Here is a 27,009-nt window from a genome sequence, read left to right as displayed (position 1 = left end):
TAAAACTTTTGTCCAAAAGTTGGTCTGCACAGCCATGAAGGCAGCTGCAAATTTCAGTCATGCTTGAATGTGCTGATTTTGGAGCAGAGGCTTTATTGGTCATCCCATTTCAGTTTGTGGTGATTCCCCAGCAACTCATTCACAAACTGGATCTGATGGGGATCAGCACCTCACTGTGTAACTGGCTGCTGGATTTCCTGACAGGAAGAAAGCAGACAGTACGGGTTGGCAGCAACACTTCCAGCACAAGAACACTGAATACAGCGGCTCCCCAAGGATGTGTGTTGAGCCCCCTTCTCTTCACTCTGCTGATGCACGACTGCACACCATCACACAGCTTCAGCCTTTTCATAAAGTTTGCAGACAACTGTGGGAGGTCACATCAGCAACAACGATGAGACCTACTACAGGAGTGAAGTTAAACATCTGGCCGAGTGATGCAGCAACAACACCTTGTACCTGAATGTGGAGAAGACTAAGAAGATCATCATAGACTTTAGGAGACCCTGCACGCCCCACTAACCATCAATGGTGCTGCTGTGGAGAGGGTAAGCAGCACCAAGTTCCTGGGTGTGCACATCTCAGAAGATCTCTCCTGGTCAAAACAAAAAAACCAAAACACTGCATCACTGGTCAGCAAAGCCCAACAGTGACTCTACTTTCCCTGCAAACTGAGGAGATCAAGAGCCTCAACCCCCATTATGAGCACCTTTTACAGAGGCACCATTGAAAGTATCCTCACCAGCTGCATCACTGTGTGGTATGGCTCCTGCACTGGGTCCTGCCGAAAAAAGTTACAACAGTAGTGAGAGCAACGGAGAGGATCGTGGGTACTTCTCTTCCCTCCCTCCAGGACATCTACTGCACCCGCCTCTGCATTACAGGGGACTCCACTCATCCGTCCAACAGCTTCTTCAGTTTGCTGCCATCAGGAAGGAGACTGAAGAGCCTCCAGGCTAGAACCACCTAGCAGACTGAGAGACAGCTTCGTCCATCAGGCTGTCAGGATGCTGAATTCACTCCATGCTCTCACACACACGAATTTCAGACCTGCATTCATCTCTTCCCTCTGAACCCTCGACCCCCCCAAAAATACAAATTCCGACCCACCACCATTCAACTGGACTTTCCCATTGTTCTGAGTATTGGTCAATCCAATGAGTGCTGTCAAACAAATCCTTTTTATGCTGCCGATGAAAAATAACCAGATGTATGCAATCATGATCAACTAATCAACTAATGAGTAGTTAATCGGTTTTGGCCTTGTGAAGCTAAAAGACATCATAGAGTCTTCAGCATCATTATTAAAAGATTTTGGCGAGTTCAAACATGTGTATCCAATTCTTGCTTCTTAAAGTCATTAAACATGTAAGCTGTAAAATCATTAATTTAAGACCACATCTCTGTAATTCTTTCTTCACATTTAAATGTTAAAAAACACAACTTTAAAAAGTTAACTGTTAACAGTTTGGATTTTTTTCACTTCTTTGCAGTTTTTACCGTGGAAATTGTGTAGAAATTTAAAATAATCTCTGTTTGTTTGGGGGTTTTTTTTTACATAAAGTACAAAGAGACGGATGCGGAACACGTTAGTTTTGTCTTCCTTCGGTTAAAAGACCCTATTCGTATGAGTAATGATGAGTCATGATGTGTAGAAACAAGATTTGTTGAAGACCTGGAGAAAATAGGTCACATAGCAGAAAGAGGTAGCTTTGCTTTCTATCTACACATTGTAGTGTAGTATATTGTATTAAAAAAACACTACACTGATACAGTTGAGCTAAGCTATATTTTTCTCATACAAGCAGCCAAAGCACATTAAAGCATCTTATTCACTGCAGAAACAACACTAGTGCTAGTGCCTGCTGCAATTTCAGCAAGTCTTTCATCACATAGGTCTTCCACGTGTTACAGTATATTCCTCTGCAATCCCATTGCTTGCCTTGTAATTATACAAGTTTTTATTACAAGGTAGGCCTATTAAATGTTATTGAAGAGAATTTCTCTTGCACATAATACACAAACATAATGTTCGAGGGAAAATGAAAAATACAGGCAAAGACTTCAAGAATAGCAGGTAATTGAAAAGCAATGTGCTAAAATACTCCAGATGGTTTTTAGTCCACCCAGCGAACAAGCTGTGGAAACCCAGACCCAACTGTAAACGTGCAGAATTGCAGGGATCACATTACCGTAAATATTCTAAAAGAGTTGATTGTAATTGGATTCCTTGGGGAAGAAAATGTCTTCATTTCCTTTTCCTTCATATATATATATATATATAATATATATATATAGGAAACATTTTTCAATGCTATATATATATATATATATTATATATATATATAGCATTGAAAAATGTTTCCTTCATGGGGAGCTTCCAGTGAATTGTGAATGCAGGTGTTACTGTTGCTGTCCTTTGAACTGAAGTGCAAGTTGTCGATGACGTATCTTGGTGCTCTTATTTTGAGACAGTTGTATAACACAACTATTTAGTATGTTCAGTATGTGTGTTTAGTTCTTTAGTGTAACATTACCCTGTTACTTTGGATGAGGTGACCTTTGTATTTACAGCTAGTCAAACGTTCACATACTGTACACTTCCACAGTACGGGCATGAATGTCATGGCAATTTGGGGCTTTTAATGATTTCTCAGTTCTGTTGCTGGAACACCAGTGAAGGAACCTTTACATCAACCAAGAAAGAAACTCCTGTTCCAAGCTCGACTGACGTTTGCATCTACCCATGTGGACAAGCCAAATAAAGTTTTATTATAAGATGAGATAAAGATTGAGCACAGTTGGATGCTCCAACAAGATAATGATCCAAAACACACATCAAAGGTAGTTTTTGAATGGATAGAGCAGGCAAACATTAAGCTTCCAGAATAGCCTTCCCAATGTCTTGATGTCAACCCTATTGAAAACATATGGACCATACTTAACCCTTGTGTGGTGTTCGTATTTTTGTTACTCAGCCAGTGTTCATGGGTCTGGTGGACCCGCTAGAGTTTTGGCTTTCCAAATTAACACTATCAAACAATTTTATGTTAAATTACTCAACAGATGTTTACTTCATCCCAATTACAAGACATATGAACAGCAAACATGGTTAATTTTTTCCCTTTACCTTTGTTAGATCACATTTATGAATTAATGTGCTTCTCGTTTTTCTTTTATATAAAATGTTATAAATAAATCAGTTATAATCAAGTGGAGTGAGTGGAAAGACACAACACATTTACACGTGAAAAAATAATTAATTGTTTGATTTTTCTTTTGAAGAAAAATGAACACGGGTCTCACAGACCCGAACACCATACAAGGGTTAAAAGCTGGATCAGTGCCTGGAAACAAATTCAGATGAACTCTAGCAATTCTGCTAAGGTGAGCAGTCAAATATCCAGCCGGAATTATGCCAGAAGCTTGTTGATGGCTACCAAAAGCACTGAGGTGTAATTTACAAAAGGTCATTTTACCAAATATTAGTTGGCGTGTATGTATATATCTAAGCCAGTATGTATATTTTTAACCCTGAATTATTGTGACAAATGACCTGGATAATCTAGCCATAAAAATGCACTTTACTGCAGTAAAATAAAATTAACAAGACAATCTTACATCTTCCAGTTCATTAACAATAACCAGTCTAATTGTGCTTTTGTAGTTTCATCCACTAACAAACTACTTAACCCCTCCAAAACCATACCCTCTAAATTTCTCATCAATGTTATCAATAACCTAAAGATCAGTAGTGACGCACAAAGAATTTTAGCTTTTCTGGATCTCACTCCTGAATTCAACACTGTTTATCCTGACATTTTAATTCAAAGGCTGCATGGCACAGTTGGTTTAATAGAACAGGTTCTTGATTGGCTTTCATTTTATCTAAAGGGTGGAAATTTTTATGTTTCAAATGGCAATTTACAACTTGAACAACTCAAAATTTAACTAGGGGCTCAAGGGTCTGTCCTTATTCCATTGCTGTTTAACCTTTACATGCTCCTATTTAGTACTGCCATAAAGAATAACAATATGTCCTACCAATCTTATGCAGATGACACACAGTTGTACTTATTTTTTTCCTCTGATGAGCTATCCTCTGTTCACAAACTAATGATTTGCATTGATGACATTAACTACTGAATGCCATATTACTCGGTATCATTCTGCACAGTGATCACAGTTTTGATCATTTTTGATAATTACATCAATACGAGAATTACGAGAATTGCTTTCACTCACTTAAAAAGACATATCCATGGTTAGAAAATTTCTATCTCAAACTGACTCTGAGAAACTGGTCCATGCATTCACATCAAGAAGGTTAGATTATTTTAAGGCAAAATTATCCAAACCATCAACACTTTAGCTGATTCAAAATGCAGCAGCCAAAATCATTACATATATGTGGAAAGTTGAGCACAAACCAAGCATTGAAGGCACTTCATTGGCTCCAAGTGCAATACAGAACCTTTAAAATCATTTTAGTAGTTCATAAGCCCCCCAGGGAATCTCTGACTTGCTCACTGTTTACAGTCCAGTCAGCCCTCAAAGGTCACCAGGTGCAAATCCTTTAGCTGTTCCTAGAATTAGATCTCAGTGTACTGAGGGTGCTTTCACTTACTGGGGTCCTTTTCTTTGGAACAAGCTGCCTGCTGACCTGAGAACAATTGCATATGTGCATTTAAAAACAAACTAAAAAACTTTTTTTTTTTTTTTTTAAATTGAAACAGGCTCAATAAGAGTTTTTTGGTTTTATTGACTTTATTTTGCTCATATATATATATATATATATATATATATATATATATATATATATATATATATATATATATATATATATATATATATATATATATATATATATATATATATATCGTTGCCTTTAGCCTTTATTCTAAACCTACACAGGTTTTTATGTTCTTCTGTACTGAGCACACTGAGTTTGCAGGTAATTAAATGGACTACATAAATACAGTTGCCATTGCAAAATGTAAAATAAAACGGAGTTGTATATAATATGACATTGACCGCAGCAATTTCCTAATGTTGTAAACCCGCTCAACATTTGGCAATAAAACCCTTTCTGATTCTGATTCTGATTGAAATAAAACAAAAAATCGTAATCATGTAAAGTTAAAAATGCGCATATATGTATATACACGCTCACTATTTTTTTTTATTAAAAAATAAGACTGTGGTCTTACTTTCTAAATAAGAAGAGCCAATTCTCCACCCTACAGCTTAGAAGCCGCAGGAATGTCTCTGCGCATCTATTCAAAGGATTAGGGTGAGCCTTTCGGGAGGTTCTGTACGTGGCAGCGCTTTCCTCCCCTCTCCGTACTTTTCATAACCCCTGGGTGCCAAGTGGATTTGCGTCCACATTCTCAAACGTGACTATCCCGTTTGAAAGCCACGAGAATGAAGGTAAGCTGACATTAAATGCTGTCTCGGATTAGCTATCGCACAAAATGCTGTGTAGCATTACATCACGGCTGAGTCCTTGAGCTCGCATGCCTCCCGAACATGCTGGGATGGTTGTCAATCGTGGGTCCAACAGGCTTCTGTTGTTTTTTTAGTGCACCAGATTGTACAGACTATCAGGTTCCCAAGGTTAAAGAAAACACAACATGTTATTCAGTGAGGTTTGTGTTCATTCCCGGTTACATTATAATGCGAGACACAGCTGAGTAGCAAATGTTCCACAGCGGACAAGGAGAAAGTTTTGAAAGTTTGCGCGAAACTTCGTGACCGAGCATCTCACGCGTGGATGACATTCTGTGTTTTACACACACTCACACACATACTTTGAATCGGAAAGTGTAGCTTTTTTCGGCACAGTGAATTAAAATCTCTACACAGCACGGACTACAGGACATTTACGGGACCAAAAAAAGGGAAGTGTTGGGAATTTCTAGAAACAGCCGTCCCGGGCTGACGTCACTGGGACGGCTCCTCTACTCTGGAGATGGTCTGCACACTCGGTCGCGGGGGAAGAGTGAGTTTTGCTCATCTTTACCTAATTTCTGCTCTCACGCAGACACGTAAGCAGCGTAAGATTGGTCTGATGTTAGCAGTTATCGACACATATTCCAGCCTCGCGGTGACATTGTTTCTATTTCATGTACCGCAAACAAATCACCTCTAGCTCTGCACCTAACGATTATTTTGATCGCTATTGGCTTTTAATATGCCAAATAACCATGTAAAACGAATGGGATAGCAGTGGCAGTTAAAGTACTTATACAAAATCCAAAAATATTAGTTTCATCTAATGTTAGAGTAATAAAAAAGATCAATTTACGACACTAAGGAACGTGCAGCTATCAGATATTATGTGTCTTTGAAAATTACGAAAAATTGTTAGTTATCAAAACTTAAATAACTTTAGTTATCCGAATAAATCATGTAAAACCGCTGAATGCTTATTATACTCACATTAGATTCGTAGAAATAGGTCACACAGGGCTGTTATATGTAATTGCAATATAAATTAACTCCCTTTAAAGGGGGTGAATTCACTGTGGCTGCCTACTGTTCACTGGGTTCAAAAGATTAGGTCTTGCATAGCTCCAAAAAAGGGCTTTGTTCTCCCTTAACAAATGGCACAGCGTCACTAAATACACTGGCCTGGTAGCGTGATGCCCTGCAGTGATTTATGCATGGTAGAATGCAAATAATTGTCTCTGGCTGTTATGGGAGTGTGTAAAAATGGAAGGTAACAAATAAATACATCTGCCAGCTGCATAAACCCAGAAGACAGGTGACTCTTACTAAATAAGCTGCAGCCACTGTCCTGATCCAACTGTTTTCAACTAAACTGAATGCTACAACTGTCTTGCTGTCAAGTAGGTAAAATCCCCAAATAAATGCAAAGATAAAATATATTTTGTTTTATTTAATAACTTATTAAATTAGGGTGATTTGGGTTATTATTGAGCTCCAGCAAACTTGCCTTAATATAAACCACAGTAGAAGTCAGTAGTTTTCCATGCTTTTCCTCTGGATAATGTTTCCATGGTCAGCAGAACATGATTGGGATCTTGGATGAGGAATGCTCTCTTTCCATATCAAAGTAGGGGATGTGTCATAAGTAGTATTTCCATTGATTTGCTGACCACACAAAACCACAAAATTGCTCCACTTTGCTGACCTCATCCTGTGACGTTTAGTGGAAGTGAAAGTCAAAGTGCGAGTGGCTATAGATGAAAATGAATGAAGGGGTTGCCCGCTTATACTAAAAGCCCTGAAGAATTGAGCAAATTGTTAGTACTTTGTCAGTAAGGATCTTAAAAAACACAAACCGTAACCAACCTAAGCTGGGTGTTAAAGAGGGAAATCTCTTTTTTTTTTTTCCTGCCCACAGTGTAATTTGAACTGCACAGATTAGCAACGATCACCAGGTTGACTCTGGAATTTTTGTTCATTGCTGGAGGATAGTTCTGTGTCTTAAGACTGATGGCCATTGATTGCCTGGGCACGTTCACCTGTTCTGGGTATGGTACGTGCAGATGCTGTATGCGGTGCACCGTGTAACATGCATGTGACGTGGTTATGTGTCTATGTCTGCGTGTGGCCGTTGAGTTTGATCCTATTTACTGATTACATCAGTCGTTAAAATATCTGTTAAACATCAACTGCTTGCTTTTCTTCTTAGTGCACCAGAGTGGAAAAAATTGGCAAGTACCAGGCCTTTTTTTTCTTCTTCTCTCTTTTCAGATTTTAGTTTTCTGGCATGCAACTTCCATTTTTTTGCTTACATGCAAAGATAGCTGCATTTACTCCCATCTAGGTTTATCAAACACTGGAATTTGGTGTTTGGGGCCAAAAATCTACTCAGAAATGAATTTCTTTTGGGCTCTTCAACTTCTTTCTTCCTCATCCATAATTCTATTTAAACTATTCTGTTATGTTTGGGTGGGCGATGTCACTGTTTTCAACATTGTGGAATATAATTTTCCAGAGGAATTGTACAGATGTCATCATTAAATAAATAACAACACGTGATCTACCTTGCGTGACCCAATTAAATGTGTGACTGATTACAAAATGGTTGGGGTGCTCATTGGACACACTTTCCATCTTGGAGTTATAACAGATTTAGCGTACCAGACTTGAAGTAGCTGTGAGTGGACAAACATTCACAACATTCACACAACAGTCAGAGTGAAAAACAGGGTGCAGAGATTAATAAGTGGCACTTTTTGCCTTTAAAGTGATCCAAACATATGGGCTTTTGGCTAGAATGTCCACCCGTGCTGTCATGGAGCATATGTCCTGCAAACATGAGCCATTCAGATTCAAGGTTAGGCTTCAGGGGAAAAACTAAACAAAATTTGGTAGAAGTATTTTGCAGCAGTGTTGAAATATTGCATCATTCAGACTGCTCCGTCCTCTTTGCACAAGCCCGAGGTCATAAATGCTTAATTTTTTTCCCCCTTGTTTGTATTTCTTAGAAATGAAATGTTTATATAAACGTATATTAAATGAAAGATATTTTATCTTTGCACATTGATATGTTTAATCTTCTTCCTCTTAAAACTCAAATTTATTTTAGTGTTTTCACCAGTCGGACAGATGATGCATAGACCAGCCATGCTTGTTGTGTTTAGTTTTTCTCAAGTATGTAAAGTCCCATAGAAGAGTAGAACAAGATGACCACAGAAGTTGAACGTTTTACTCTAAGTGCAAACATTTGCTCCTAATAGGAACCCCTGCCCCACTGCAGACCTTGCATCCTGATGTCTTTGCCAGAGACTGTGTTGCTTTGGTTCCTTATCTCACTTACAGAGCCACTCCTCCATGTAAAGCAGGAAAGTCTGAACAAACTCAACCTCAGTATGAACTGGCAGAGATACTTTTAGGCTATTATCATTGAGTTCAGGCCAGTTTTGCAAATGCTCAACATTAAAACTGATGCTCCTTAATGCAATGGCAAAATGTTGAAGATCTGCCTGCTTTCTCCTACCTACCTCGGTCTGAGATGCATGCACACAACTTTGGCCTGTGTACAAAGTGCAGCTGTGCATACCTGCACTCTCGGGACCTCTCTGGACATCCTAGCCTGTCCTCTCCCCCTCATTTTACTTTCTAGAAAAACCCGACACCACTCGAGTAGTAAGTGTACCAGTCCTCTTTTTCAGGAATGTTGCCACCTGCAGAAACAGGCCAGACTCTGTTTGAGCTGAGCAATGATACTGGCTGTAAATTACAAGGCGAGAGAAGCAATCGTTTACTTTTTAGTTTGAGACTTTGGGGATGATTATCTAGCCAGTGTTTAAGCCAACTCAAAATGCTTAAACGTAACACACAAGAAGCTGAATTTATACTGCAAGGAATATATTTATTAATATATATAGTCTTAGTAATGCACACAAAGTTGCATTAAAGAATGTCTTAGCCTTCTTTCTGAGTTCAGCATAAAGGTTTTCAGCCAATATACATCTGTCAGCTCAGCATAAGGCTTGTGCTTTTTGTCAGTCGTGTCACTCAAATGCAAATATATTTATTCTGCATACAATGCAAATTTAGTCACATTCTTTGTGAACTGATTTAAAGCTCTCATACATTCAGGAAGAGACAGTGAAAGTTTTTTTTTTTTCTGTGTTTCAAAAACGTGTAACTTTTTCTTTTAATCCCAAAATGAACAGTGCGGCTAAATGTGTGCTGCTTCGTCTCTCCTGAATCTTGGTCCAGTCATATCATTTTTTTGATCATTTGGCTACAAAGTTACACCCTCTGTGGTACATTCCAGTGTAATAGCTGTAATTGTAAATGTTAAAAGAGAAGATGAGGAAAAATAGTTCTTTCCTATACACGTTAAGGAGATTTCACAGCCTTTCTTCAGTCGCGCCTGCTGTAGATTAGCATCGGCATGTCTGTGTCAGATGTTTACCCCATCAGAAGAATCAGGATGTCACATATGAGCCACATTCCACCTGTGTTTGCGTCACACCATCACTGGCAGACAGATATGGTGCTTACACACTGACATTTATTTCCTGTAAATTTGTTATACTTGTTCCTTTTGGACATCATGTTGCTTTCTTATTGTCACTGTAGAAAATCACTGAATTTGCCCAGAAGGTGTCAGTCAAATAGTTTCTCTTTCCAGGAGGTTATTAAGCTATTTCTTTACTCAAATTTATTCAAACATCAATGTGTCTGTGCTTGCAGTTAGAATTATAGATGTGTACGTTTTAAACATACTGTAGTAAACAGTCATCAGTGCCAAGTGATGTTTTAAAAACAGAAGGAAAGGAGAAAGTAGCACACAGTTGCTTTTTACAGTCTTGGACTGATGTTACTTCTACTTTTTCTGCTCAGCCCTGTAGCTGGCTCCGATACTTAATCCTCATAACACTACTAATGCATTGTGGCAAAGTCTGCCATTAATAAACACTGAGGTTTTGTGCCTTATTGTGTTTTATTTAGTGTGTCAAATGCATCTAATTGCATGGAAATGTAGGTTATATTTTTAAAAGCAAGGCACGTAAGTAAGTAAATAGGTACATAAGATTATCTTCAGTGCACGAGCTCATTTCCAAAATAAATTTTCTGGTTGTCATGTTGAATTGTAGAGCAGGAGACTGAAAATGAACTTATGCCGACCTGGCGCGACCCTGATGGAAAGAGAAATGAGAAAATTACACACATAAACATATTAAAAATATACTGTTCAGTTACAGCTGTGTCCCCTATTTTTCCCTTCTCAGTGAGAACTGGGAACAATAGACCATGACTCATTTGTAGGAAACGTGCTGGAAACTTTTGAGAATTGTTTGGCGATCTGCAAATTTAGTCTGGAAACACAGAGTCAGACTTGGTGTAACACAAACTGAAAGTTTGAAACTTTTTATATATGATACGCTTACAAATTGTGTTAAACGGCTTTAAGGAGGAATACTTCAAAAAAGACACTTTATTCATAGAGATTTATAGAAAACGGTGGATAAAAAAATCGTTTTATATGCTTTATAATGTTCAGCATAACTAGTTTATTTTGCGTGCCACTGTGACATGATGTGATTATGGTTTTTTTTTTTAATGTAATTGCAGGTTACTGAACAAGGCAGAATGAGCAAAGTCCTGCTTTTTGTCTCCTCGGTCCTGCTGTGTTGCTGCCGGACCACACAGGCAGAGATCTTTACATCCATTGGTAGGTTTACTGGTTGTCAGGGCAGCTAGTCCACTTATCACAGTGTCGCTGCCTCCTTCACATACTGAAGTGTCCTTGGGCCTGACTCTTAAAAATGAGTCAGGCCGATCGGTGTCCTGTGTGTGAGAGAGAGAGAGAGAGAGAGAGACTGGTAGAATTTGACAGACATTGCTGCTAACCTGTATTGCCTCCTTTTTGTCCTATTATAAGTCAATGGGTAATAAAATTGTGGGGAAAATCCCATCTTTTGGAAGGCATCAAAATAAAATGAATATGTTCTATAAAAGGTCAAGAGAACAAATAGAAAATAAAATATTAGTATCTGTTCCAACAATTATCCTCAAGCAGATTTGCAAACTTTGTCAGTTCTTTAAACATTTAGTGTTAGAATCCAGAAACTCTAGAAAGCATTGGTGAGTGAGCCTTTAATCTGTCATCAGGTGTTTGGAATTACTTGGGACTCATTTACAGGACTTGCATGAATAGTCAATCATTCATTCAATTGATTAATCAAACCAAGCCCACGGGTCAAGAGCTCAGTGCTACTCTGGATTTAAAAAAAAAAAAACAATCTTGATTGATGCCTTACTAATTACCTGTGTTGTTTTTAATCAAATCGGCCACGTTTGACCACAATAATAGGATGCTGAATTGCTCAAGAATGTACATCTGTGCTTTTCACTTTGTATTAAATGGAGGATGTGGCCAGAAGAGGACTAATAATAACTTTATAGAGAAATAGTTGTGGTACATAGATTCCTCTTTCTTTCTTTCAAATCAGTGCTCAGATATTCAACATGATTTCCGTGGAAATTAATCTCTTGAACCACTTTAAAAGGGAAAAAAAGCTTTTCTTACACAATGCCCTTGATTTGTGCAATCACAGAGACATTGCTGGCATACAGAAAATGCTTTTTGTATACAATATGTGTCACATCGCTCAACTGGTTAGTTCTTATTGCTTGGAAAGGTATACTGATGTGCTGTTCTGTTGATTTAATGCACTTAGGTGGTCAGATATGCTGTTTGCATGCAAAAACAATGCAGACTTGTCATCCTCTGTCTTTTAAAACTTCTGTTAAGCTAAGCAATCCAATGAGGATGTTTACTAAGCACACTACACCCCATCTATCTCTTCCAAGGCTCATGGGTGGGTGCTTAACTGTAATTTTGCTGAGTAATTCTATAGTATTAAAGCCCCGCAGTTTTTGGCTGAAGAGTTATTTTCAGCCTAAGTCTGAGGGGAGTGGTGGGGAGAAAGTGTTACCAGAAATAGACTCATTTTTTTCTTTGGCTTTTAAAGCAAAATACAACAGAAAAACATTTCTATAGCTTTTTGGGTTTTTTTTTTTTTTTACTGACTCCTCAAACCAAAGTACCTGACAACACGTATTCACATATTTCCACGCACACTAATACAGCTTTTTATAATACAGTCTAACCAATGTGCCTGTCTTACAGCTAATATTTATTTACCCATTAACCTAATATCCCTGTGTTCATTGTGGGAGCAAACAAGAGTGCCCAGAGGAAAATCCCACATGGAGAACATGCTGAACAAACAGAAAGGTCTCTCGACCGTCTGATCAGCAGGCTAAGCGCTGCACCGACATGTCATCAAGTATCGCTTGATGGAGTTTTAATGTGAAATGAGTCATTTTGTCTCAGAAACACTAAACCTGCAAATTGCTTGAAATTGTAATAATAAACAAGCTGATGTTGACTTTATCCTCAGTGAAACGTCTAATTTACCTTCATATCTGTGTGTGTGCCTACAGGCCAAATGACAGACCTGATCTACACAGAAAAGGAGCTGGTTCAGTCTCTGAGGGAGTACATCAAAGCAGAGGAGTCCAAGCTGGCCGCTGTAAAAAGGTATATTCTGAACTCTCAGATATCACCCCATATTAGTCTGTTTATGTGTGTTACTTTTCCTTTAATCCGTTCTCACATTTATAGGGTAAGTTGATATGAAGTGTATTGTCTCTCTATAAAATGTGTAGTAGAATCACCCTGTATCCGTTTCTTAGCTGGGCCAATAAACTTGATGCCCTGACCCGAGTGTCCACCGCTGACCCAGAAGGCTACCTGGCTCACCCAGTGAATGCCTATAAACTGATGAAGAGACTCAACACTGAGTGGTCTGAACTGGAGAGCCTGGTACTTCAGAATCCCGCTGATGGTAAGGATATATCTCCAAAGCAGTATTTTACTAAAGGAGCACTCGTGAAGTGCCCTGATTTGAACTCTGCTTGGAAAAATTAGGATGTTTTCTGTGTGGTCTGTGAGATCTTGCAGATCATCACGTGCATGCTACAATCAGACAAAGGGGAAATGTTTTTTAAATAGTGCCTACCTCTGTGTCTAGAGCAGTTCATTTGCCACTTTACTTATTGCATGTTGCAAAATATAGAGAAATACCTCAGTGTATGTTTTCTTGGCCAAATCTGTATGTTACCCTTTATTAATCCCAAATCAATAGCATTCTTTTAATGGCTTTTAAAGCAAAACCCAACAGGAAAAACTTTTCTAGTTTTTTGTAATTTTACTGACTAATCAAACCACTCTACCTGGCAACCCGTATTCACCTATTCTATGTATTGTCACCATGACACAATATATACAGTAATATATATCTCTCAGCATAACCAAAAGGCAAGCAGCACAGAGCAAATATAAGCTCCAGAATGGATGTGAGGAGAATGAATGCAGCTTTTGCTGGGGAGTGGAAATGTTTACTGTGCTGCTTTGTCCACATGCTGTGATCAAGAACAGAGCTTGTCATGTTTTAGCTGCAGCTGTTCTTCATATCTGCATATTTTGGCAATGAAGAGTGTGTGTGTCTTTGTCTCTGTGCACTTGGACCTGAAAGTGTGTACGTGTTTAGACACAGGACCATATCTGTGTAAGGCAGATAAACTTAGCATATGTGTACAGAATTCAGTAACTGTGTATTGGACGGTTGTGATGCTATTGTGTAGTACAGTCTGTGAAGAAACGCAAACACACAGAGACTGACTAAAAAGGCGAAGACACATTCCAGCTACACCTTTAGAGCTGGTACATCTAGATCAATATGATGTTGCTGTTCTGCATGTGTAAGTAAACGATTAAGTACCAACAAGTTAAAAATGACCCAAATTTGAATTATATGTGAGTGTTGTGAGTGTCATGTGATACATGCAAATGAGATGTACAGAAAGACATTCTCACTTTCTGTCCAGGGTTCGTCTCCAACATGTCCGTACACAGACAATATTTCCCAGACGAGGAAGATGAGACGGGTGCAGCCAAGGCGTTGATGCGCCTGCAGGACACGTACCAACTGGATTCTGAAGCCTTCTCCAAAGGAAAGCTGCCAGGTAAGCAAGAAGTGTGTGTGTTGAATATAAAAAAGCATGAAAATATCACAAAGGGCAGAGTAACTTAAGCATGTCATGGAAAAGTAATTAATATTAAGTTAATAAATAACTTAATAATTATTATGTTATTTATTAATAACTTAATAAATGGTGCACATTTAAAAAAAAGTGGTATGTCTTAAGTACATTTTGTTCAGTCATTTAGTCTTACTGAGTGGTTTCCATCAGGTGTGCACTCGAATGCTGTACTGACCGTGGATGACTGCTTCGACATGGGAAAGACGGCTTACAACGATGCAGACTATTACCATGCCGTGCTGTGGCTGCAGCAGGCCTTGAAACAGCTGGACGATGGCGAGGAAGCTGTGGTTTCCAAGGCAGACATTTTGGACTACCTCAGCTACTCTGTTTACCAAATGGGTGACCTCCCTCGAGCCATTGAACTGACGCGACGGCTTGTAGCTATTGGTAAGACACAACATAGGCAAATGAAGCGTTCTTCCTGCACACCAACGCTCATTACACACACACACACACACACACACACACACACACACACACACACTCTATTTCCAGCCTGAGTCGGACAGAGATGTAGTCTTCCTTGTAAATATAAAAACTGGATGAATGGAGTTCATGGGACACATGTTTAGATCAAATGTTTTATGTAAATATGTTTAAAGATTTAAGTCTTTTTCATTTGTTTCTAATTACACCTTCTTCTACAACTCAATTTCTCTACTGTGCTGTAATTAATAGTTTGCTTTCTTCTGGTTTCACTAGTTACTACAGTTCACTCTCCTCTCTGACTGTTGTGGTGCTCTGTGCTCACCACAGTAGCTGGGAGTTGTCCATTCGAGAAAAAAAAAGTGGCCTGTGGGTTTAAACTGTTATTTTAGCCTCTGTATCACAGGCTCTGACAGCTATAGGTCACAGGCTACAGCTGCATTTTTAAGTTGTGGTATACTTGTTTACTTGTCAAGTGAAATGAATCGAGCTGTTGTAGAGGTGAAACAGTATGCCATCAAGTGCGGCAAAAATATCCTGCAAATAGCACCTCATACAGAAATACTCCAGTATGTGACTCGCCCGTAAAAGTGGGACGCAAATGTACAGCATGAAAACACATTTCTCGGACATTTTCCAGCACATACCTGGCTATTTATATACAAGACAGCACATCTGAAATGGAGGAGAGAAACATGATATTCTCACTGTCTCATAACCTGCAGTAATATTAATTCTATCAGGAGATCCTGAGGTTGTAGTCATTCTGGAAATTTCCTAACTAAATGTGTAATGCTGTAAGCGCACATGCTTACAGTCCTGTGTAAAACTACACCCAGCAAACTGCAAACACATTAACACCCTAGAAGAACCACAACAAAATCAACATGTAGGATAAACAATAACTAAAATAAATGAGCTGACTTTGCTACTAAATTAATTAGGCTTCAATGAAGAGGCACTACCTGCAAATTCCACAAGAGGGTGCACTTTTTCCATTATTTAACTCAGTTACTTTAGTAACTCAACAACAAATAACAAGAAGAAGACACAAAGGAGAAGTTTTTTGATAATAGTAGGTTTTCTTAGTGTTGTATTCACTAAGAAAATCTTCAAGATTAAAAAAATTTGAAGTTAAAAATACTCATAATTGTTCTGTTGCTGGCAAATGAGTAAATGCAGTTATATCACAAAGTCTTAACAAAATAAAATAGAAAACAGCCAGATTTCAGGGTTATTTATTTGTTTGTTTGTTTGTTTTCAGTGTCTACCTACTATGACTACTGTTTGAAATGTGTTATTAGCACACACGGGATACGGCTCCAAAGTGTTTCATATCATCACGTTCTTCTACCTCTGCTAATCACTTTTGTTGTATTGACAGATCCCAGCCACCAGAGGGCAGGAGGAAACCTCCGTTATTTTGAGCAGCTACTGATGAAGCAGCTCCGTGAGATGAACCAAGACTACCAGCCTCCATCTGAGGAGCCCATTCAGCTGGGAACCTACAGTAGACCCAAAGACCATCTCCCTGAGAGAGAGTCCTATGAGGCTCTGTGCAGAGGAGAGGGGATCCAAATGGCGAGTCATCCTGCAGACTCTATTTTGAGTCGCTATTTTGTGAAACCAAATCCTAAATTGAATATTTATGTGTTTTCATTGATTTTTATGGACATTCATTGTTAGGCTGTTTTTCTGATGCTATGTAAAATCAGCACTAGCCAAGCCAAAAACGTCAGCCCTGATTTAAGATGTATTTAATCCTGAAAAGCAATACATAAGAAACTAATTTTGACTCTGTTGCAGATTTTTCTATGTGCAAACTATAACCAAACTATAAAGGAGGATTAAAGTATAATTGTCCAAACATGGTGATTATTTGTGCACAATAAGAGCACAGAAACTTTTATAGACAACAACTGGAAACCTATTGCATAATTAGATGTGTTTATTGTCAGCAGGCTGAATCAAAAGAAACTGGATTCCATTAGTGTTTTTACTAGTGTATGATTTAGTAACCCTTTTGGTACCTAAGCTACAACTCTTGTTTTAAACAACAAAATTAGGCCGCTCTCTGTATAAACAAACAGGAACACAGGAAAAACCACACGCACGGAGTACAGAGTCATTTACAACAGAGATAGTTCTGTAGTCTATTTAAGTTTAGACGCTTAAAATGATGAAGAGGTCAGTCAACCCTGCTACCAAGCTCAGATACCTGTGCTACTATGAGGCTGCATTATAAATGCATGGCACTGCACGTTGTTTCCATTAAAGTTAGTTATAAAATTGAAAAGAATGGCAAAATTAAAAATTTTCTTTGTTATTTTTACTAGACTGAAGCGAGGAGGAGCCGTTTGTTTTGTCGCTACCATGACGGGAAAAGAAACCCTCGTCTTCTGCTGAAGCCTGTTAAAGAAGAGGACGAGTGGGACAGCCCCCACATTGTGCGCTACCTGGATTCGTTGTCAGATGAGGAGGTTGAGAAGATCAAAGAACTGGCAAAACCCAGGGTAAGACAAGAAGCATTTAATAAAATGGAAACAGAATATTTTCTTGCTGACCACCATTAAAATATTTAATTACTTTAAAGGTTAATGAGACTAATGCACAGGAGGAAAGCTTTTGAACATTACCTTCTTACAGCTGCTGATCGAGTGCACGTTCTTTGTGTTTAAAAACTCATTCAGGCTAAGCTGTACAGAGCAGAACGTGGACTTTAAAAAAAACAACAACTTTTATTGCTCGGCATATATAAATAAGAAATAGTTGTAAAGTATTTAAGATTAACAGTTAAGAGGGGATGAGAAGAGTGGTACCACAACGTAGAACTGGAATGGTTGGATTAACTCTTCTGTTTAATGTTTGATTTCTTTCTGTTCTTATGTTTTATTTATTTTTTTCAAGCTTGCAAGAGCCACTGTCCGTGATCCCAAAACAGGTGTCCTGACCACAGCCAACTACAGAGTCTCGAAAAGGTAACGCATCCAGGAAAAAAGGATCCTTTGGTTTTGTTGTTTTTAGTTTCTTTAGTTATGACGGATTCCAGGAATACAGTAGCTTGTATCCTCCTGAGGCTGGATTTGGGTCTCTTGCTGGTCTTGAACCAGCGATACTGCATGTGTCAAGTGAATGATGCTGATGGTCCAAACATATTTTAATAGGACAAAATCTTAATAGCTTCACTAAATGGACTGGTTCTTATATAGTGCTTTTCTACTCTACTCGTGTACTCAGAGTACTTTATACAACAAGGTCAGAATAAAACTGTATCATCATTTGTTGTATATCCTGTCTTGTTTCTCTAAATTGCGAATTGTTTTTAAGTGTGTGTGTGTGGGCCACATTTAATACTTGTTTGTTTATTCAGTGCGTGGTTAGAAGGAGAGGAGGACCCCGTCATTGACAGAGTCAATCAGAGAATAGAAGACATCACCGGTCTCACAGTAGAAACTGCAGAGTTATTGCAGGTAATGGAGTTTATTTCACACATTTGATATTTAGCCTAACCTGTGTAACTAGTGAGTGTTGACTCAGTAAGTCAAAAATCCTACTCAGACACTTAAAAATACTGTTTTTACCCTTTAACTTCAATAGATGAATGATTGGTGCATTCACTTGACAGAATATGTTTTTGTTTTGTTTATTTATTTATTTTTTAAATTACAGCATTTCTCTTAACCAGATTTCAATAACCCAAAGTAGAGTTAATGATATATGAATAGCCTCTAAATAATTAAGTCTTCACTTCAGATGTGCCTGTGCACCATCACTTCTTTGGATCCATTTTTCCAGCTGAAACCGAGATTATCGAAACTACAAAGAAATAGTCCAACGGGAGACTTCGGTTATGTCTTTTATTTCTAACATCTCTGTCTCTTTGGGAGCTAGTTTTTACATTTACTCCAATTCTACACACACAGGAGCATTTAGTTTCTGCGAGCCTTAAAGTGACTGCATGTAATATGTGGATGGGCGCGATTAGTTGTCCCCATGTGCAGAAAATTAATCACAGATGAATAATATGAAGTAATTTTATAATGAAATGTCACTTTCTTTCAAGAGGAACAGGTAAGCATGCCTATCCAGTTCAGATGTTCTTATCTCATCATATAGTTTTTCATATCAGTGTGCAGTCCCATATGAAATCAGAGATAACTGTACTCCTAAAGGTTCCACTAAGACTGGTGACTTTGCCAAATCGAGGCATTAACCCCAGATAATCACTTACAGCTTTGACCATGTTTACATTGTACATCTGCTTTATCTCACAGCAGCCTGTGGGCTCACTCTATGGGGTTCCTTTTGAGTTGCTCATACATTTTACATATACTTACTGTACTTTATTTTAAACTTGTAAATTAAATACTAACTCTTAAATAATGGAAGAAAAAATAATGATGCTGTTACTTTTACGTGATTTGATCTGGTTTATTTAAGAGTGTCTTTAGACGATTAGACGAATCCAAACCATCGCTATTCCATAAGTTGGATATTTTCTGTTTTCATAGTTTCTAAGGGAGGTATAGCAATTCTGATTGAAGTGCCAAATTCACTAGAGGACAGTGGTCAGAGCTTACTCATGAAACCATCAAACCGATACTGAAAACATGCAACAGCTTCACACACAAGACGTGTACTTTTAAAAGTAAAATTCACATTTATACAAGCTATAAATATTATGAATTAATAATAACCTTTACATGGCTTTAAATACAAACAAACAATAATAAAAACCCCTCTGGCACATAATGTGAATATAACCAAACAAATGAATCAAGTAAAAAATAAAGACCTTTGACAAGGTTGCATGAATAAAAGTTTCTCACTCACTAAAAGTATTGTAAAGGAGTTTGCAATGTTAAAAGATGAGATATAAATAATTGATAAAAAAATTTTTTTTCAAAAGTCTGTTAGAAATAATGATGCAAAATTAGCTGGGAAGATTTCCCTTTATCAATTAATTATTTTTGCCATTACTGAGATTTGTGGCTTCTGGATTTGTAGTCTTATGTAGTGTAGCTTAGTTGTTTTGCACAAGTTCAATGATACACAGAGCAACAGCATGAGTTAATAATTCAGTTTTCAGTGGACAGGAGAGTTTATTTATCACCTCTATCTAAGGGTCATTTTTGTCATTGGCTGACCAGGTTGCAAACTATGGCGTGGGAGGACAGTATGAGCCACATTTTGACTTCTCCAGGGTAAGTTCACTTTTTAGGTGAAAGTTTGTGTGCACTGTGGATGTGAAAACTGCTGTGGTTTGTCTTGGCATGCTTCCCACATTCCAAAGCTTAACTTAAATATGTCTTACTTGTGAACAGAATTACTTGCGTTACAGAATGACTAATACATGAGTGTGTGTGTGTGTGTATATATATATATATATATATATATATATATATATATATATATATATATATATATATATATATATATATATATATATATATATATATATATATATATATATATATATATATATATATATATATATATATATCCATATATCCATATATATATATCCATATATATATATCCATATATATATATCCATATATATATATCCATATACTAGGGGTGCAACGATACACAAAATTCACGGTTCGGTTCGGTTTGATACTTTGGTGTCACGGTTCGATATTTTTTCGAAACAAAAAAATGTTCATGCTTTTTTAATTTGTCATTTATTTAAAATTATAAATATATATTTTAACTCAAACCTACAGTTTTTTTATTTTTTATTTAATGTTGCTGAAACAACAAAGGGATAAAATAATAAATCTATCTGATCGAGAAATCCCTCATCTTTGGAAAAGAGAGTTTATTACAGAGAAATGGCTCTTTCCAAAATAAAAGCTATACTATACGCTTCTTCTTCTAAATGACTCGGGTAAAGTTTGTAGCATGCGTGCTTGTTGTTTTTGTCTGTTTCCACTTGTCTTTGCACTAGGATGATGTCAGCATAAATGTGCAGTCATATTCATTGTGTTCCCACTAGTGCTGTCAGCGTTAATCTGAAATGATGTTAACGCCACAACACGGCAAATCTCCGTTAAAGAGCTACCGCGGATCGCCCCGTGCGTGGGGCTGGACAGCGTCAACACGTTAACGAGCAAACTGCTCTAACACAGTAGTTCCCACCCATGTAATTGAGCATTGCGTGGCACATCCGACATACTGTTTTACTTTAGTCCATGATGCGCTTACCTTCAGGGTCATACTTCACATGAAGACCAAAATAGTTCCAAAGGCCAGATCTGAATGAGGGTGGGGGGGGGAGGTTAAATTTGCCATGTTGCAACGAGCTTAGCTTCTGTCTTGCTAGCTTGCGCTGCGCTCAGTGGATCTGCGCTTGGCAGTGCAGCCTAGGCGGAGTAGTCGAACGTAGATCCACTAAGCGCTCAACACAGACAGCATCGTCAAAAGAAAAGTTGATAAAATAAATTCTGTATTGTTCAATACATATGCGTACCGAACCGAAAGCACTGTATCGAACGGTTCAATATCAATACGAGTATAGTTGCAACCCTACCATATGCATATATACCTTTTTATTTTTCCAATTATGTAGTTGAGGGTAATAATGCGCTAAATAATAAGAGTGATTCTCTTCTATTCACTTGAAGACATAATGCAATAAATATATAAAAAGTTGTCTTGAACTCAAATTAAAGCAAAAAACATAAACATCTGACAAATAACAGATAAATAATAAATTTTATTTGAATGTAGTTTGTGCCCTTAATGGCAGGCTCTAATTTTGAGTCTATTTGGTGATCGGTTAAATAAACATCTGTTGCAGCGTCCTTTTGACAGCAACCTCCACGTCGATGGAAATAGACTTGCTACCTTCCTAAACTACGTAAGTAATGTGTGTGCAGTTTGTTATTATGTATCTTCACTCTTAAATTTTATCTTTATAGAAAGATGAGCCAGATGCTTTCAAAAGATTAGGCACTGGAAATCGTTTGGCGACTTATTTAAACTACGTAAGTATACGTATCTGTTCACTGCTGATTGAAGGCAGTGGTGGCCGTCTCCTGGCATCCACTCTCCATCGTTTCATTCCGGCTTCATGGGCATAAGCAAAAGCTCTGGCTCAATGTTGGACTTGGATTGATTGACTTTCATACATTAATTCACCTGCAGTGTGTTGTCAGAATTTTTAAGTTCACAATCAAGAATTAGTGCAAAAGGTTGTAACATTTCTTTGGCAATAATACTGAATAATGTCAATACATAGCAAAATTATGTTTACCTGTCAATCAGTTCTGGTACATATTGTAGAGAGTTTTGTTATCCGTGCGCCATTAACAGGCCGACAAAGAACCTTGTTTTGTTTTTTTGTTTTTTCTTTTGCCTTTGCTAACACTGAGCTGTCTATGAGACAAGATTTGAATTTTGAATGATGTAGAGCATGTAGTGTATGGATTGCTGCACCCCACCTCCGTTCACGGTTTAAATTCATACATCATACATGTACATGGGGTGGGCGATATAAACGATATACGATAGAAACGATATAAATTTGGCCAATGGTAGAGATTTTGACTATACCGGTCTATCGCGATAGCGCACGTTGATGATGTCATCAAGCTGCGCCTGTTTTGGTCAAAAGCATCGCAGCGGCTACAACCATTATCATCTGCAAATTATGCCGACAATCATAGCAAAGAGATGAAGCACTTTTGAAATATGGGGAAAGCCAAAAACTGCGCTTCCTCCACTTCCGTAACATTGATTCATTAATGTTGAATTCTCTCGCAGCTGCTCTACTCCCATGTTGTAGCAGTATATTAATAACTAACCTTGTATTGTGGATGAATAATCTCAGTTGTTCTCCTGATTGAAGTTTGGCCCATGTATAGCATCCTGCTATGCGATTGCATTTGTCCCTAACCACCAGAATCCCTCACGTTAACTTTTATCGAGTGGAAAAAAAGTTGACGTTCATCCTCCAGCTTCACTGTGCTAATATTATGCTAACATAGCTGTGTCGCTAGCAATCACGTAGCACAACATTATATACCAGGTAGTCCAACTTCAGTAACCCTGCAAACGCCACTGCTGTTTAGTTTTCTGTCTTCATTTATGTTGGAAGTGGTAGCAGAGCTGTACGTTTTAATTAGTTTCAAAAATCTCTCAGCCAGAACATGGTGTCATGTTTAGGTGGAAACTAGCGAGCTAACTTCCTGTTAACTTCTAACTCCGTTAAATTTAATAACTTCTGTTTTCATGGATGCCTGGATGTTAAACTTACTTGTTACACCTGGTAAAGCAGCATCGTTGATGATTTTATTAAAGATTAAAGAATTTAGACCATTTTTAACTCTCAGTGTTCGTTTGACTTTGGGACCTGAAGCGGACGGAGTTTTGGACCCAGATTACTCTGAAGCTCCTCACTACAGCAGCCGTAATGCTCTGACAATCCATCAAGCAGTGCAGCTTACCAAAGTTGTACTAAAACATTTTTTTAACAGATTTCTCCTAGCCCAAATCGGTTCGAGGTCAGTAAGCACAACCAGAATTCATACATAAGGAACACTCTCAATTTTTGAGAAAATTAAAGGATTTTAAGTGTGCCTTATAGTGTGGAAAATACGTTATACAGAAGAAAAGAATATATCGCGATATATATCGTTACTGCACATGCTTCAAATTATATCGCGATATGAATTTTAGGCCATATCGCCCAGCCCTAATCTATACCGTAAATTGGTAACAATTGGTAAACAAGTTTAAGGATGAAAGAAAACAGCATTGAGGGAAGAACTTCACAACATGAACAATCACACTTTTTATTTTTTACGTAACTTATTGACAGAGGTGGGACCAAATCATTGTTTTGCAAGTCTCAAGTAAGTCTCAAGTCTTTATCCTCAAGTCACAAGTCAAGTCTCAAGTAATGTCAGGCAAGTCAGAGTCGAGTCTCAAGTCACTGGTGTAAAAGTCCGAGTAAAGTAACAAGTCTGAAACTTTGAATTTCAAGTCCTTTCGAGTCTTTAAAAAAAAAAAAAAAAAAAAAAAACGAAAAAGGAATGTTGCAGTTATATGCTAACTGTAAATATTAGACCATATAATTTTAAAATCTGTGTTTTTCTCAACACATGACGAAATAGTGAACTTAGAAAATATACACAAATTGTGAAATTGCACCTCTATAAAATGCAGCTCAATTAAACTTAGCTCCAAGAATAATTTTCACCGACAGTTCTGAGATAAGCTGCATGTTATTCTTGGATGCGCTTGTAGGGCCGGCTTTAAAATCGCATGACAAAAATATCATACACATTAAAAAAAACTGTATCACCAACATAGCCTGGACAAGATTTGCTTGTTAGATGAAGTCATGATCTCATCGTAGCAAGAGAGAAGCACCACCTACCGTTCTTTATGCAACTTCAACTGTCGGAGAAAGTTGGAAGTTGTTCCATCTCTGTCTGTGATTCTCTTCTTGCATGTTTTGCATATTGCAATTCGGTTTTTTGTTGACTACTTCATAGTTTATGTACCTGAAAAAAATAACTCCTTGCAGCATTTGTGAGCATTTTTTTAAATTTTTTTTTTTTATCTGTTTAATTTGATTGGCTGTGCTACAGCTCACGCACACATACATACAGAGTGTGGTTTGAATAAATGAATCAATGAATTGAATTAATGGTGCACACTTTCTATATAATATGCATGTTAAATTTTATATTTGGGGTGAAATATCAAGTCTTTTCAAGTAAACCGGTTCAAGTCCGATTCAAGTGCCAGGTCATTGGTGTAAAAGTCCAAGTCAAGTCACAAGTCTTAGAACATTTTTTCAAGTCAAGTCTAAAGTCATAAAATTAATGACTCAAGTCTGACTCGAGTCCAAGTCATGTGACTCGAGTCCGCACCTCTGCTTATTGAGACATGGCGTAATATGGAATAGCGTCTTACGAGAAGCCAGTGACCACTAGTGATTATAAATGATCTTGTCTTTTTTCAGATGAGTGATGTTGAGGCAGGAGGTGCCACAGTCTTCCCTGACTTTGGAGCAGTAATCTGGCCAAGAAAGGTGATGATATTTTTATGTTTCTTTGATTGTGAGCGAGCTTGTGTGAAGACCTGCATTATTATTCCCTTTGTATTGTCTTTTTATTTTATACTACTGCTATCCTCAGGCTATTAGCGTTTACTTTATAGTTAAACTGTTTTTTAACAAAATCAGAAATAGTCACGATCTCACAAAGACAGCTGAACAAACACAAAAAAGATTTTATATATATATTTTTTTTAAAGCTAATTCAAGTCCAGAATTATTTTGGTGCCCTTGACTTTTTACCCTACCATGAGCAGTAAGCCATTTTTACTCCAAGTACTTTTAAACCTCCTATTTACTGGACACTCAACTTTATCGTCATATTTGCCTTCTAATTATTTTTCCACAGGGAACATCAGTGTTCTGGTATAATTTGTTCAGGAGTGGCGAGGGAGACTATAGGACCAGACATGCAGCCTGTCCTGTCCTAGTAGGAAGCAAATGGGGTAAGCTGTAGTTCAGATTTATAAAGCCACATTTGTGATTCATCAAATAGGTTTGGAAACGGCCACGTTCTCATTAAACATAAAGACAAGAAAACAGAAAACAGGAGGTCAATGACAATTACAGCTGCACAATAAATAAAATATTTGATATCTAATATTTAATCCAGTTGGTCCTGGTGTGTTCTTTGGTTTGTACAGAATTTTTAAGTGCTCTACTCTGCAACCACTATCACTTCAAGTATGTGAATTAACAGGTTCACAATTCAAGATGTTATTGCAAAACATGAGGCAGCATTAGAGAGGAAATGAAACTAATAATGATAAAACAGCACTATAATAAGCAAAACTAATTCCCTAATACAATGTAAAAATAACATTTTATCATTTCTAGCTTTTCCATTTGTACAAGTATAAATATTGAATTAATTATAAATAAGAGAAGAATCCAGCAGGCTTAAATGTGGTTTACTTTAGGTACTTGAGATGTGCAAGCTTATTTACAAAAAAGTAAGTGTTCATATGATTTAAAATGTCAAAAGCTATTAGACAGCATGTTCAAGCTGCTTTACTTGGTTAATTTTATTTGTCTTGTCTTTTTATCAGTCTCAAATAAGTGGATTCATGAGCGAGGTCAAGAGTTCAGAAGACCCTGTGGCCTGACAGAAGTGGACTGAAACTGACTTTGTGGACTGAAACTACACAGCACCCATGCTATCTTGCATAGATGGAGCGCTTTAGGTTGAAGTTGTAAAATGTTGCTTTTTTTTGTTTCTTTCTTTGTTTTTTGTTTGTGTGTGCTTTGTGTGTTTGTTTGTTTGTTTGTTCTATACATGGATTGCATTTTCTGAACTGACTCACCCGCTCACTTGCTGGTCAGTCCAGTCTGTGTGTCCACTGCTCTGTTTATCATCCAGTCCCAGAAGATGATTTTTACAAGTCTGAGTGGGAAGTTTGAGATTTTTTGGTTTTGTTTGTTTGTATTTGGGTTTTTTTTTTTGTTTTGTTTTGTTTTTAAACTGAAAAATAACTCAGAACTTTGTTGTGCATGGTCATGCCACCCACACATCATTAAATGGGCAATTTAAATTAAGAATGAGAAACTGTGTCCTGAAATGGAATTAACAAATAAACACTGAAAAAACACAAAGCTGTATTTTATGTACGATTTTTTTGGGTGCTTTTTCCAGTATATGTACTTCACCTATATATTTTATAGTGTTTAAATTAAGAATTGCTTTAAAATCTGCATAGGTTGGCCGTGATTCTTGCCGGCCTCAGGACCGTGGCCACCTAGTGCACATGCTCCACCCAGGTGTCACAGTGGATGATCAGGTCATCCAAGAAGGCAGGATATGCAGCGTGTGGAGGCCATGATGCGTTTCAAAATAGTGATCTATAAGATTTGTACGTTGGGCACCTCTAGCCCCAGCCCATCTCTTTCATTCACCAGGCTCACCAGAG

General features: G+C 37.7%; 1 protein-coding gene across 3 annotated transcripts; it reads left to right on the top strand.

Annotated features, from left to right (window-relative positions):
• Positions 1–5,294: 5,294 nt before the first annotated feature.
• On the top strand, positions 5,295–26,564 carry p4ha2 (procollagen-proline, 2-oxoglutarate 4-dioxygenase (proline 4-hydroxylase), alpha polypeptide 2). 3 transcript variants are annotated; one of them, XM_080866366.1, is made up of 15 exons: positions 5,295–5,430; positions 11,062–11,161; positions 12,940–13,036; positions 13,192–13,343; positions 14,386–14,523; positions 14,752–14,991; positions 16,415–16,611; positions 17,367–17,543; positions 17,938–18,008; positions 18,401–18,500; positions 20,181–20,234; positions 21,957–22,022; positions 25,010–25,078; positions 25,452–25,548; positions 26,152–26,564. In XM_080866366.1, exons 1-15 carry the CDS (start codon positions 5,425–5,427, stop codon positions 26,220–26,222), a joined length of 1,635 nt encoding a protein of 544 aa, XP_080722492.1. In that variant the 5' UTR covers positions 5,295–5,424; the 3' UTR covers positions 26,223–26,564. The 3 variants fall into 3 exon arrangements, 2 of the variants coding, with proteins under 2 accessions (XP_080722492.1, XP_080722493.1); XM_080866367.1 differs by lacking the exon at positions 21,957–22,022 and adding an exon at positions 21,836–21,895; XR_013969835.1 differs by lacking the exons at positions 25,452–25,548; positions 26,152–26,564 and having other exon boundaries at positions 21,836–22,022; positions 25,010–25,080.
• The last annotated feature ends 445 nt before the right edge of the window (positions 26,565–27,009 follow it).

Source organism: Rhamphochromis sp. 'chilingali', assembly GCF_963969265.1.
Source record: "Rhamphochromis sp. 'chilingali' genome assembly, chromosome: 19".
Classification (NCBI taxonomy): Eukaryota; Metazoa; Chordata; class Actinopteri; order Cichliformes; family Cichlidae; genus Rhamphochromis; species Rhamphochromis sp. 'chilingali'.
Note: the sequence above shows the minus strand (reverse complement) of the source record. Positions and strands in the feature narration are given on the sequence as shown.